At 48.1% G+C, this 15623-nt stretch overlaps 1 protein-coding gene across 1 annotated transcript in view; it reads right to left on the bottom strand.

The window, feature by feature from the left end:
• PIG-A (phosphatidylinositol glycan anchor biosynthesis class A) overlaps positions 1–15623 on the bottom strand; it is a 39248-nt gene that overhangs the window by 16536 nt on the left and 7089 nt on the right. Inside the window, exons 4-5 of the mRNA XM_069310688.1 lie at positions 8357–8475; positions 1635–1750 (exon numbers count right to left, since the gene is read on the bottom strand). Of these exons, the coding sequence (XP_069166789.1) occupies positions 1635–1750; positions 8357–8475 (235 nt within the window). The remainder of the gene's footprint in view (positions 1–1634; positions 1751–8356; positions 8476–15623) is intronic.

A 15623-nucleotide genomic window follows, 5' to 3' on the forward strand; every position in this document is an offset into this window, starting at 1 on the left:
TTTCTAAATTATTTTAAGCTTTGCCCAAAATGTTTTGCATAATGGTGACTTCATTACTATGTTTAACTCCTGTCCCCCACAATTGTACATTTCTCCTATGTTCTGTGAACACACATTCTTTTGAATAAATATTTGAATTTGAATGATTGTTTTACATAAACTACATATTTACCTATGTCAGAGTTTAAGAGCTGGTGCTACCACAGAATTTTTGAATGACACTTAGCTAGGAACAGCCAATATGAGTGTGCATGTACTGTATGACCAAGTCAAGTGGCTGTTATCGCTAAGTAATTATATTATTCAAGGATAATATTCCCAGTAACCTAGCAAGTCATCTCATTTAATTAAAAGTTATTCCTCCTAGTGTTAGAGCAGAGCACTTGGGGTTCCACAGAAACATTTTCTTATTAAGAGCAAATATTGAAGCTGTATGATGGGATCGAACATATATCTGTGAATTCTTCAAGCACATCCTTTACAGATGGAACCGTGATCAGCTCAAAAGTATCTCAATCATGAAGTTTGGAAGGCAGCATCCATTATCATCATGGTCCAGTCAGAAGCGCATGTGCCTGAGGGGATCAGGTGTGCATGTTTGATATTATATCAAGAGATGTGCACATTCTTGTGATTCATTGTGCACGTTCTCAATACTGCACTACTACTGTCACAAATGTGGATGCGTTATGAAATAAGCCAAACATACTAGTGAACTTTTCTTGGTATGTCTTAATTAAATACCCCAGGAAAGCATCTTAAGTGTACAGTATATACTTGTTAAATATTTTGTTAATCTTGCATGTACTTTTAGGTACTAAATTCTCACATACAATATATATATGTATATATTAACCCTCAAAGTGTGCTCATCATTTGTTGATCTTATGGACAATGCAGTTATAGTTATTTGAAGTTATTCATTATTACAGAGTTAGTATACCAATGATGTTATTATGAATACACAGTAATAGCTCTATATGGATGTAATGGACTTACCAGGCCTCATAAAAAATCCTGGTAATACTTTGTAGTTACAGTACAGTACTTATTATCAAGTGAGGTTATCATAAACTAGGGACATGCATTTATCCTCACATTATGATCTGGTCTTGCCTCCAGTGATTGAATCCATGCCTGGATGACATGTTATTTTTGGCCTAGTCAGAATCACAGCCCTCCCCCCCCCCCTCCCCCAAAAAAGGGGGTTGCAAGACACATCTTTGAGGTGGTGCCAAAACAGGCAACAGGTGTACATATTCCATTGTAGGCCTTTACACAGCATGTAGTCACTTAACTGCTGTGTTTGTCCATTATGTACAGTATACAGATATCAAGTTACAGTATTTAAGACAAACTTTATATTGTGTAAACAAATAAGTGAATAAACATAAAAACCTACTAAGTGGATGGTTTTATGTTTGAGCCCATCACCCAGAAATCTCCCGAAGCTTGCCAAACAAAAGAAGGTAGTTTTTTCTATTTACTGTATACTTTTTTTGTAAGCAAATGTATCATTCAGTAGGAACAAACCTTAATTTTTTTATTTTTTATTTTGTGCACAGGCGATGTGACAATTTTGATGATAACCGCACTTTGAGGGTTAATAAATTTTAAAACTGGATGTCTCTTACTTTTGTCAGAAGGTCTCTTTGATGGATCAGGCTTAAATATGTGCGAGTCCAAAGCATTAGGTATGACGGATACTTTCTTTGGATCCACGTTGGCTCTCAGAACAGTATTTTCTTTCCTGAGCAAAATGTTTGGAGATTGCTTAAGTTGCTTAAATAAATCACATTACTGTTCCTATATAATATAATGGCATTAAACCTAAATTTAATTCAAACATCTATAGCAGTATTATTACAAAGCTACTACTAAAAAACTAATACTTATAGGAATCTTTCTCATAAAAATGAGAATAGTTACAGATTCAGCTACAGGTGAAAAATTGGTAAAGCAAAGATATCAGCATAAGTATCAGTGTACTGATAATTTTTAAGATTATATATATACTGTATCCAATTAAAGGCATCATATACAGCAATTTGAAGGATTATTATTAGCAAGAAATTACTAAAAACATAAAGACAACTCCCAGATTTGATGCTATTTTAATTTATCCAGATTATAACTAAGCAAAGAAATACTTGAGACTATTAATTGGTTTTATGCAGATAATGTTAGAAATTACAAAAATGTATTGTGGTGAAAGTATCATTAATAATAACACTTGTGATTCTTTCAATTTTTATTAAAATTTGCATTAAATAAAATAGAAACATGGCTTTGAGTGCGTATGAAAAGCACCTTTCTAGGATCATGACAGTCAGGAGAGGACAAGATTTGGCACTGGCTCAACATGGATCAAAAGTTGCTGCACAGTCATTCAGGTGCTAGGAAGGCACTGTAGAAGAGCCTAGTATGAATATACAACCCCTCCTCCTGTTTAGAGAGTACTGTACCTATTGTGATGATCGTCAATAGTCACAAATTCGTAAGTACTTAGCTTTTAGATTCTGTTTAGATATTCACTAGTATACTGACTAGTAAGAAATTCTTAAAAAACCAGCGTTGAATGTAATGAAATGCCATTTTTTGGGTGAGCCCCGGAGGCTCCCTGGAGATTATTGGGTTAATGTATTTTATATTAGACCGGTACATTAGCTATGGAGTTCAGACCTACCAGGGACCATGAGCCAGAACCTGACCCCTTCAGAGAGGTTTCAGGAAGCAATGGCCCTGGAAAACCCCCTTGTGGTTGGGGGGTTTTCCTTATCTGCCATTGACCAGGGTTAGGCACCCAGAAAGGTAGGCATAACAAAACAAACCCCACATGGTAAAAAACTAACAACAAAATCAAACAGAGGTAGAACTCCCTTCAATCCCAAGGAAACAAGGAAACAAGCAAACGTAACACACTACTGCCGCACCGCTCATCCGCGCAGCCCTCTCCTCCCCGAGATGGGAGCCCCCGAACCTCACCGCACCGGCTGCATAGCACTCCAGTTCGGAAACTAAGCTTCAACCAACGCGAAAAAAACGCTGACCGGTGGGAGGGAGGGTTGCCAGGGAGCCTCTGGGGCTCACTCAGAAAATGGCATTTCATTACATTCAATGCTGGTTTTCTGAGGGGAACCCCTACGGCTCCCTGGAGCTACATACCCAAAGAGAAGGAAAAGAGAGGGCTGACCCCGGAGGCGGCTGCCACAAACTCCTCAATGCGATGTCGAGACAACAGGCCGCAACCAGTGACCCAAAGAAACACAAGAACGGCCAGGAGCAGATACGCTCACAAAATAACAGGTGGCCAGGACCCTGTGCAACCTCGAAATCCCTGCGCCCGAATACGAGCCCAATACATGTTACCAAACACGGCACCCAAAGCGGCAAACGTCCGAACGGCACAGGCGCGAGAATAGACCGCAGGCTGCCTAGACTTAACAACCCTGCGGACGACCTGGGAGACCCTAACCCTGGAACAGGGAACGAGGGAAACCGAATCAACCCAAAGTTCATCCCCAGCCAACACAGCTGAGGCATGCAGGTAACTGAAGATCCACAACACACGATGCACCCCCGGCCGAACCAACCAAGCATCAATAACCCAAGGACCCCCTCCGGATAGCAGCTGTCTCGTCTTCACCAGAAAAAACGGAGAAGGCTGCAAACGTACAAACCTACCATAAGGACCAAAAGAGTAGAAACCCCTGTGCTGGAGGAGAGCAGGAAGCTCCCCGACCCGACCCCCAGAGGCCAATGCCAACAAATACAGGGCCTTGGAAAAAACCAGCGTTGAATATAATGAAACGCCATTTTCTGGGTGAGACCCGAAGGCTCCACGGAGCTTATCCAGGCTGATATGCTAATGTCAGACTTTGGCATCAGTCATGTGTATGGAGTTCTGTGGGGCCTTCCAGGAACCACGAGTCAGAACCTGGCCCCCTCAGAAAGGAACGGGGAGCAATGGCCTATACAAACCCCCGTGTGGTTGGAAGCATTCTATGTCTGCCATCGACCGGGTGAGGCACCCAGAAAGGTAAGCATCCCAAAACAAACCCCTATCCTGGTGAAAATTGCTACCAAAATCCAAACAAGTGGATAGAACTCCCCCAAAAAGAATCTAGCAAACGGGCATTATGTCACACGTTGCCGCACCGCTATCTGCGCAGCTTCCCCTCCCCTGGAGGGGGAAGGGGAGCCCAAGACCGCCGCCCGGCTATCCACCCTTCAGTTCTGAGGCTGGATGTCAAAACATGCGAAAAACCCGCCGACCGGGGGGAGGGAGGGAGGGATGCCAAAGAGCCTTCGGGTCTCACCCAGAAATTGGCGTTTCAATACATTCAATGCTGGTTTTCTGGGGGTAGCCCCTTCGGCTCTCTGGAGCTAACTACCCACAGAGGAAAATTAAAGGGACTAACACAGGAGGCGGTCGCTGCTCACTCCTCAACGCTTAGTCAAGACAACTGGCTGCAACTGCCGACCCAAAGTGACACGGCCCCGACTAGGCCCAGGATCGTTCACGAGATATCAAGCAGCCAGGATCCTGCTCAACCGCTAAAATCCCCACACTGGAGCCCAGGACATGTTGCCAAAATTTGCAGCAAGAGCAGCAAACCTGGAAACGTCATGGGAACGAGGATAGACCACAGGCTGGCTAGCCTAAACAACCCTGCGGGTGATCTGGGAGACCCACACCCGCGAACAAGAAAGAAAGGAAACTGAAGCAACCCAAAGTGCGTCCCCAGACAGAAGAGGCAGAGGCACGCAATTAACTGGGGAGGCCACAACCGGACACAAGAATGATGCACCCCCGGCCCGAAAACCAAGCATTCACAACTGAAGGACCCCTCCAGAAAACAGCGGTCTCAACCACTGCCAGAAAAGAAGGAGACGGCTGCAGACGAACAACCTATTGCCATGACCGAAGGAGCAGAAAACCCCTGCGCCAAAGGAGAGAAGGAGGCCCACCGACTCGACCCCTTGAGGCCAATGCCAACAGAAATAGAGCCTCCGAGAAACAATCCTGAACCGAAGGGGCCACAACATACCATGGAGAAGAAAAAGAGCACTCTGTCCAAAGACCAGGACGGCTCAGGTGGCGCACGAGCAGGCCGGAGGTGAACAACGCACGCGACGGCTGGCGAAACGGTACAGACGGAACACCAATACCGAAAGCAAACTGAAGCAGCTCCGCCAGTGCCGCAGGATACGAGGCGACAGTATGGGGCAAGATGATGGCCCCGAACCTCCACAAGAGAAGGACAAGACCACGCCAACAAATGCAGCTACCAAAGGGACAGAAGGAAAGAGATGGACCACCAAAAAACCCACACTACCACCAAGAAGAGGCACGCAGGTGGGACACCATAAACGAAATCACCCAACCACCAAAGAAGGCGAGAGACTCGAGGCAGAACCAAACCAGCCCCGTCATGGGCCAATCGAGCCTAGGATGAGGTGGAGTCGCGGGAAGATCTCAGGTTTGACCACGGAGCCAGCAGAGCCGGAAACCCAAGCCAGCAAGGAGGAGATGGAACGTCTGCTGTACAGAAAAACATCCCAACCCCAGCGAGCCCGCCAGAATAGAGGAGACGACGGCTTCGACGTGAAACTCCAGAGAAGGGACACCACGAGACCGTAAAATGCCAACAGGCAGGGAAGCCAGGAAATCAGAAACCCAAACCTGGCAAGAAGAAAGCCAAAAGGCACAAACAAAACCCACAACAATGTGTAGCAAACGGAATGAAAGGAGCAAAGATATGCCACCAAACCAGTACCCGAACCAGGGAGTACGAGCGATGAGGACAAGATCACCACATTCAAGATTCTCAAAGGAATTGATAGGGTAGAGAAAGACCGACTACGGGACCCCAGGGGCACACATACCAGGGGACACCGGTGGAAGGAGCCAGAGAAACGTTAGAAAGAAGGAAGCAGTGGCAGAGTAGGAGACAAACGGAACGCATGAGGAAGTGATGTGGGGGAGGAAGACACCACACACAGCATCAAGCCGAGACAGGATAGAGCCCAGCAGGCACAGGAACCCCGCACATCAGCGAAAAACAGGTGAGAAGATGGACCAAAAAGCCAGAGCTCAACTCCCACAAACACAACAAGGGAAGCATAGAGAAACCAATGTACTGTATACAGAAGGGCTAAGCCAGGCACTGCAAGACGGGCAAGGAATGAGTGACCCAGATAAGACCATGAAAAACGGGGCCGTGACCCCCCTCCAACGATTAATCCAGACAAAAAAGGAAGACCCCAGGAAGAAGCACGGAAGGGCCAAACAAAACTCCACAACCAATCCCCAACACACAACCACAGAAAGAAAACTGCAGCAAAACGTCACCTCACAACATCCCGACACAGTAATATTTACCCTCATAACATACACCCCCCATCATCGAACCTCGTAACCTGGTGGAGGTGGGGCCCCGTGCTGGAATCAAGCATGGGTTGTACCTGCATAAGAGTGGGACTGGATGGGAATAAATATGAGCTGCCTCATAAGGCCCAAGAGGCCTGCTGCAGTCACCTGTTTACCGATGTTCGTATATTCGCAGTCAAAAACCACGAACCAAGCGCCTGGCTGAAAAAAGACGCCAGACCGCAGAAACTCGCCTACAAAACGTAGGCATGAACATGTCACGACACAACTTAGCCGAGAAGATGTTGGGAGCACTGCCAGTGGAAGAAGGCAAAGTCGCACATGTAGGAGAAGAGTAGGGGAGAGGCGAAGGAGGAGCCCCACACCCATACGCAGGGAAAACCCGGCGTCCTTCCCATAACGGCAATCCAGAACACTCCCAGTAGCTATGGGGCACAGACTGGAGAATTGAGAGGAGCAAGAGGCGAAGTACTTGAGAGAAAAGGACGCAGAACACCGGCACACGTGCACACCGCCCACATCAAAACAAACTACCACGGCGCATGCGCAGGCAGGGATGCCAGATGAGGGTTACGAGAAATCGCGAGCTGATGAAAGCAAATCACGAAATGACTAGAAAACTTAACAATATAGTGCTGTTAACGATTGAATCCTTTTTCAGAGTACACAGGTCAGCTGTTAACAGGAGACGAAAAGAGCAGTAAGTAGTGAAACATACATAGCACAGCCCTTCTGTGGCTACAAGTAGTCCAATCGGGCTACAAGGCGTCCAATCTGGCAACCCCTGCGCAGCGCAGGACAGTGCACGGAGAGAAGATACAATCATGAAAGAATTAAACAGGACCGAAAACCGAGAAGCACAGAGGAGGACCAACAAGCCCTAGAAAGGACTGGAAGGGAGCCTCACCGGAAAACGACAGACGTTCCAATAATATGGGAAAAAGCAAAAACCTTCCCGAACTTTCGAGAACACATAGAAGCAAGCGTAAAGCATGAAGACACAGAAGGCTCAGATGCACCCGAGACAAAAAAGTCATGCAGAACCCCGAGAAGAGGGGAACATGACAGTGAAGGTCCGTCCCAAGAAGAAGGGTGGAGAAACACACCCACCGACAGGACGGAACCGACGGATCCAAGGGACAAGGAACCGAACCTGGGGAAGGGCCAACTCCCAACAACACGTACGGAGAGGGGGGGGGGGAGGAAAACCCCCACTCCTCGTAACCGCAAGCCCCGGCCAGAGGGTAGAAAAACCCAGGCGGGGTTCAACGGGGCCCGAGGCCCCCCCCCGAAGTCAGCCCCTCACTAGCCCCGGGAACCCACAAGGCAGGTCCCGGGGACGAGCCGTCCCCCCCAAAACCTCAGTCACACAAGAAAAGCCGAGGTAGCCGGACAAGTACTATGGAAGGGAGCCCATTGGCAGACTCATACAATACGGCTGGAGGAATAGGCTCGAATGCCCCTGTCGCTACCCCAGAAGGAGAAGTCCCCAAGACCGCCTGAGTCTCAAGACCACCAAAGCCCCGTCCCGACTCCGAACCCACAGACGGTAAGGATCCGGATGCAGGGAGGAAGGGATGACCATAACAGGGGAAAAAAACAGGGAAAGGGGGGGGGGGGCATGGAAGGAAACCGAAGCAACCAACACCCCCAAACCCCGTCACACCAACGAAAACGGAGCAGCCTCAGGGTTTCCGGGGAGGAAACAACCTAGCGCGTTGCCACCAGCGAAACGCAACATGCAACGCCCGTGTTGCCTGTACCCACATAGTCCGCATAAGACTGGATAACCGAGTCACAAACAAACAACAAAACTCGTAGGACTCCGGGCTGAAGGCGTGGATGGCGGCAAGTTAATGAACATGAATAAAGTGATAGAGGTAAACTCCCAAGCTTGCAATTATTTTGTAATTATAGGAATCATATTAATCTAATAACAGAATCAATCCCTGTTTCCCTTACCCAACATAAGACACACAGATGCAGTGATTGACGTCAGCCAGAGAAAGCGCTAGGAAGTTGTTTGTCACAATGGCAGACATATCAGCAAAGCCAAAAAGTGAGTGATCCGTAAACACGCTCTGCGAAGTCAAAGAATTTTGTAATATAAAGCAGTGCTCCTTAATTTGGTAAATGATTCCCCCAAAGATGAGTTAAATTATTTTGATGTGAATATTTTCTCGTAGGACAAACTGAGTTACTTGAGTATAAAATTATACTCAAGGGAGAGCAAGACAAAAATCACCAAAAATATAAGAAAATTTATTTGCAGGTGAATTAAATTTTGAGGCAAAGGCTCGAGGGTAAATGACAAAATTTGAGAAGCACTAATATAAAGCACAAAAGCCAAGTAATTAATAACTAATGCAAGTGATACAACACGAGTCCCATAGGCTTATATATGAATGGGATGAAAGGCTACAAGACATATGATATGCTAATTTTCACTGCAAAAGCAGGTATCGTGTGACAGATAGTTTAAATAAACCAACGTTGAATGTAATGAAACGCCATTTTTTGGGTGAGAGACAGAGGCTCCCCCGAGCTATCCAGGCTGATATGTAACTATTAGCTTTCTGGCATCAAAGTGCATTGAGTTCTTACCCACCGGGGACCATGAGCCAGAACCTGGCCCCCTCAGAGAGGCACGAGGAGCAATGGCCTATAGAAACCCCCGTGTGGTTTGAAGTATTCTAAACCCCCGTGTGGTTTGAAGTATTCTATGTCTGCCATCGTTCGGGTTTGGCACCCAGAAAGGTAGGCTGCCCGAAAACAAACCCCTATTCTGGTGAAATTATTGCTATCAAAAACCGAACAAATGGACAGAATTCCCCAAATGATAACCAGCAAACTGCATGACGTCATCAAGTTGCCATGCTGCCACCTGCGCAACCCCTCCCCCCCCAGGAGGGGGAAGGGGAAGCCCCAGACCCCTGCGCCGGCGATCGAACCGGCAGTTCTTAGGCTGGACCCTACAGACGACCCGGGAGACTCGAACCCCGGAACATGAAGGAAGGGAACCCGGCAATCCAAAACGCTTCCCATGGCCACAGAGGTCAAGACGTGCAGAGAACAGCAGAGAACCGCAACTGAACGCAACACATGATGCACCCCCAGCACGACCAACCAAGCATCAAGAATCCAAGGACCCCTCCGGAAAGCAGCAGACCCATGCATTGCCAGAAAAAAGGAGACTGCTGCAAATGAACCGAACAACCACCAGGACCAAATGAGCAGAAAAACTCCTGCGCCGGAGAAGAGCCTTGAAGTTCCCTGAACCGACTCCCAGAGGCCAACACCAACAGGAAAAAAAAAAAAAAAATGGAAAAACAACCCTGAACCAAAGGGGCCACAAAAACCGAGGGGAAGAGAAGAGAGACCACCCGGTCCAATGACCAGGACGGCACCGGAGGCGCGTGAGCAGGCCGAAGGCAAAACAACACATGAAACAGCTGACGGGATGAGGCAGAAGAAACATCAAAACCAAACGCAATCTTGAGCGACTCTGCCAGTACTGCATGATACGAGGCGACAGTATCTGGAATAAGAGAATGGTCCTGAAAAAACACAAAAGGAAGGACAAGACAACCCTATCAGAGCCCGAAGTACACCGACACAGCGATAGGAACCAGAAGGACCACCAGGAACGTCATACTGCCCCCGAGACGAAGCACGAGACCAACAACAAAGCCACCTGCACCCATACAAGTGACAAGAAACTCGAGACAAAAACCCCAGATGCGAAGACTTGAGGATAAGAACGAACCAGCCCCGTACCGGGCTCGACCGATCTGCAGAAAGAGGCGGAGCTGTGGGAAGACCCTCAGGTTCGGACACCGAGCAAGCAGCGCTGGAAACCAAAGTTGGGCTGGCCACCAAGGAGCCAGAAGGACAACTCTCCTCTGGTAAGCCACCAAGCCAGCCAGGACTTAGGACACCCCCCAAAAAGGAAGCATCAGAATAGCCAAATCACGAGAACTCATCAGATGAGTCACCCGAAGCAACCAGTCGCAAAGAGCCAAGGACCGCACAGTACCCCACGATCAGGCAAAGAACCAGATGGGACATCCGCCAGGACCCCAGGAAACCGAACCTGGTGAGCTGGGAAAGAACCAAAACCCTGGCAAACAGACACGGGGACTGGCATGGAGTCCAAACCAGCCAGTCTTCGAGGGAGGCCAGAACCCGAACACTTAACAGATGCAGGCGAGTCACCACGACCTGAGTAAGGCGTGTGAAAACGAGAGGCACAGATTCAAGCCGAATGGAAGGCGACAAAAGCGGCAACCCTGATGCCCCACAAGAAAACTGAGCCAGTCCTAGAACCCTGGATGCACCGTGACGAGCCAATATGGAGACAGAAGAGTCATCCGAAAGGACGAGCAATAACCCACAGGTTCAAACATAACAAGTCCAGAATGAACCAGAGGTTTGCTCAGGCCCGTTTCGGGATTGGAAACAGGCAGGAACCCACCTAAGAGACGAGGACGTTTCGACCACGCCCAAGTGAACCAACGCTGAGATGACGTGACAGAGCGTAGGAGAAGAGGCCTGCCCCGCCAGTCCTGAACCCCCTGAAGGAGGAGCCACCACCCAACGCCACCGCAGGCCGCATGATACGACCCGAAAGCCCCACAAATCATCGAACCAGGTGCGAGTGAACAGAACAAGCCTCTCCCTCCCCCCCCCCATAGCCACGTCAAGGGGACAAACCATGAAAGGGCCGACACACCTGACGAGAACCCAAGTGGCGCACAGGGCAATCCTCGCGCCGACCAGAAAAAGACGGAACCGAAAGCAGCGCCTGCCCCGAAGCAGGCACCACTGGCCCACCACAACAGGAAGAACCCCCGAGCTATGGCACGACCCTTCCGAGAAGGCCTGCCACGAGTCCCCTGGAGAACCAACAAGTCGAACAGAAGACGGCAACTAACCAAAGCCGCCTGCAGATACTACACAACCGCAGACTCGGCAAACAGCAGCAGACAAAGAGGCGAAGACAACCTAAGAGCCAGGGCCCAAGCAAAATCCAAGGAAGAAACAAGCACCACCTGCCAACACGCGAGTCGAGAAGCAAAAAAGTGCGAAACCGCATCCCATAGGAGTGGCCTGAACAGTGTCAACAATGCTGATGACAGCGCACACTGCCAAGTGCAATGCACCAGACCCAGAGGCAGCCCCAAGCACCTCCACATCCAACTCAAACCAATCCAAGGACAGCTCGAGGAGGGAGAAGAACTGCAGGGCAGGCCACGTGTATACAAGTTCTCCACGACCAAGGCAGCCGAAAGGGAAAGAACCTGCACCAGACAAACATCCCACGGAAGGGCAGGGGATAACAATATGCATGGAGATGCTCAAAGTCGTCCCCCAGGAACCTACAAAGCCATCTGAGTCTCCCCCACACAAACGATTGGGACCAGCAGAACGTATGCCAAGCCTCCATCGAAAAGAGCGGGCAGTTTGCCAACCAGGATGACTCCGAAACTCATAACGAACCCGATACGACACGAAGATCCATACACGATAGCATAATTCGAGTCGCGCAGGAGGTAAGCCGCAAGGGCTACCCGCACCACATGAGAAGGGATGCGGGATGCCAAAAACCTCCGGAAAGTCAGACCGAGGAACCCAGGGTAACATGGAACCAAACCCGGGTACCGGTAGATGCCAAATCCAAGTCGTATGTGGAGGGAGCCCCGATCTGTGTAACAGCAAGCCCTGCTCCGAGAGTACAAAAACACAGGCGGGGTCCAATGGGGCCCAAAGCCCCCAAGTCAACCCCTCCCCGTCCTAGGAACCTCACACCGAGGACCAGGAGACGAGCCGTCCCCAAAATCCAGTCCGCATAAGCAAAAGCCGGGGTAGTTGAAAAACACGAAGGAAGGAGGCCCACTGGTCAGATCCCATACGCATCGGCAGGAGGAACAAGCTCGAATACCTCTGCAACCACCCCCGAAACTGCCCAAGTCTCAACACCAACTAGACCCCCTTCCTGCCCCCAAACCAACTGATGGCTTGGGGCCAGAAGCCAGGGAGGGGGGGACTGGATGCACAACAGAAGGGAAAGAAAGAGCGGAAGATACCAAAATGAAGCGACTCCCACCAGGGTCTCGAAAACCAAAACAGGACAGTCTTGAGGCATCCGGGGAAGCAACCAACTCATCGCGTTGCAAGAACAGAGGCCAGCATGCAACGCAGCTGCTGCCTGCACCCTCAGATCATGATCAAAAGCGAGAGTGAACAGGAACACACATGAACAATAATGTCGCACGACTCCAGATCAAAAGAACCACCGACCCTACAGGCAACATAGTAAAGGCATAACCAATGAATTAACCACATAACCACTGAGACAAGGAGACAGAGCAGCCATCAACCTCACACAAAGCGAGAGGGGACTCGAGGGTCACATCCATCAAACCACGGAGTCCCCACGGGGTTTCCCAGGCCCCTTAGCCTTGGCAACATGCTAACGGAAGCCCAGGCAGGGTACTGCGAACCAGCGCCCAAAACTACCAAGCAAACTTCTAAAAGCTGAACCCCGGGATGTGTCAACTCACGGGGGCCTAGCAGGGGATACCACCAAGAACACAGAATTGTCTAACGAAAGACCCTAAAGACAGAGAGGTGGCAACCAAGCAAAGGCAGACCCCCCCCCACCACCACCAGACAGAAAACAAAAACAAAAAAAAAACCTCGCAAGAGGACAACGTACCCCGGCAGAACAGAGCCGGCCGCTATAAGAGGTGAGAACTAGCTGTGCAACACCCTGTGCCCCTATCAATGATGAGAACTATCTCCTACCCAGAGGCAAACAAGGGCAACAGAAACCCCAGCTGACTGTAAGGGCAGCCAAATACTGAGCAGTAAAAGACACAGCGGAGGTAGATCCCAAGGAGACTTGTGGAAGGTGGCCCCAAGCCCCAAGGGCAGTACTTACTGGGCACCTAGGGAAGGAAACGCTAGGTGCATGCAGCACAAGTACTGTAGAATATTACTCCTGGCTCACACACCACATGTAGAGACAAGGCACAGAAACTGAAACCAAAGCAGGAGCCAGAGGCACCCGACCTGCCAGTATCACATCGGCCAAGAACTGCTGGTTGGATCGCCAGCTCAGGGGGGTCTGGGGTTCCCCCTTCCTCTCCCGGGGAGGGAGGGGGGTTGTGCAGACAGTGGCGCAGCGACATGATGACATCATCCTAGTTTGCTAGTTTTCATTTGGGGAGTTCTGTCCACTCGTTCCGTTTTCGGTAACAATATTTTCACCAGAATAGGGGTTTGTTGTGAGGCGCCTACCTTTCTGGGTGCCAGACCTGGTCGATGGCAGACATAGAATGCTTCCAACCACACAGGGGTTTCTATAGGACATTGCTCCTCACACTTCTCTGAGGGGGGCCAGGTTCTGGCTCGTGGTCCCTGGTAGGCAAGAACTCCATGCACTCTGACTGATGCCAGAAAGCTAATAGTTACATATCAGCCTGGATAGCTCTGGGGAGCCAACGGGGCTCCCACCAGAAATACTGTAGCGACAACCCTCTAATAAAAAGATAATATAGGGACAAAGGTGTGCTGAATTCAACAAGTTACCAAATTATCTGAAGGAAATTTTGTAAAAATATTTTAATGACCCAATTCCTTTACAATAGACAATAGAAATAATGTCCTGTACCATGGAACAGTATAATATTAGAGAGACCTGTCTAGTACTGTATATTAACCACTGCACTGCACAGAGTGCCTTGTAGCGCTGGATGGATGGATACAGATCGCCATGTGGCATTTGTAGGTATAGGAAGCGATTCAAAACTCTTGTGGGTACACGGGGCTCACATCCTGTGCCTCAGGACGCCTGTAAACAGATGCCATCTTGGAAAAAATCGTCAGCATCTGTGATGGCTGTAAGAGCCTTAGTACTGAGAGAGCTACCAAGGCTGGCACATGCAGGAGCCGCACACAGCACCACTGTGCAGCTAGCGGCCACAGCACAAATTAGTAATGATGAATAAAATAGGTGACAAATTATTTTGCATTGATAGTGTTATAGATGATCCTGACTGTGATAAAGACTATGTACAATGTTCAGATATCAGTGAACACAATGTTAGTTATGATATTCACAGCATGAGGTAGAGAGACTCAGCACCCCAGCTATTCTTTCCTGCATCTATGCATCATGAAACAACCTTATGTTCCATCACCAATGTTCAGTTTGTCATGGAAATGGATTCATATTCGGGATTTTGTGACAGGAATGTGATAATAATGGTGGTTGTGTAGCTAGTCACAGCAAGATGAGTAGAATATTGGAGGCACTGTCTTGCATCATATCACTGCTGATGTCTGCTTGTGACTCCATGCTGTATTTTGATTTCATCACCATACCCACCAAACTGCTTATTAGTATGTTATGGTGCATAAAAATGTTAATAGTGATATATAACATGCATATATATAGCATAATAACAACAGGAACACTGTTTGGTTGATCTAAGAATACAATATATGTGTCACCATATATGAGCTCCATATTTTTGAGAATAGTGAAGTTCCACACATTTAACTATATACTGTACATTCCATATATTAAACACTATTGAGTAATATTACTGCAAAAAAACTAGATATAAACCATTCACAGACACCGAAATAATTACGTAAAAATGTACAGTATTTGTGGCAGTCCCTGCCACACTCGGCCGCTAGGCTGACCTTGGATTGTTGTTCTGTGTATATAAACTCTCAACACACTGATCTTTGTGGGTTATTATAGTGCACAAACATGTAGATAGCTATATACAACATGTGTGTATATAATGTAATAACAGCAAAACCACCATTTGACTGGTCGTAGAAGATAATATACATGTCACATATATGAGCCCCATAATTTTGAGTATAGTAATGTTCCACACATTGAACTACTGTATAGAAATTCCACAAATTATGCACTTTTGAATAATATTAAAGCAAAAAACCAAAGAAGAAACAAATGAGAAACATTAAAATAATTGTAAAAATTTCTATTCGCGGCAACTGCCGCCCCATGGGGTTCCCCCCAGCGCTTCATCATTCAGCGCCCATAATTTGTCCAACTTTTCAGCTCCATCATGGCTAAAGTATGTCACATCCAGTATTTTATTTTAGTTTCCTGTAATCAGAGACTGCATTTTAACAATATAAGAGAAAATAATTTTTTGGAAATACAGTATTTTATTTTCAGCAC

The sequence above is a fragment of the Procambarus clarkii genome, chromosome 67 (genome assembly GCF_040958095.1).
Source record: "Procambarus clarkii isolate CNS0578487 chromosome 67, FALCON_Pclarkii_2.0, whole genome shotgun sequence".
NCBI lineage: Eukaryota > Metazoa > Arthropoda > Malacostraca > Decapoda > Cambaridae > Procambarus > Procambarus clarkii.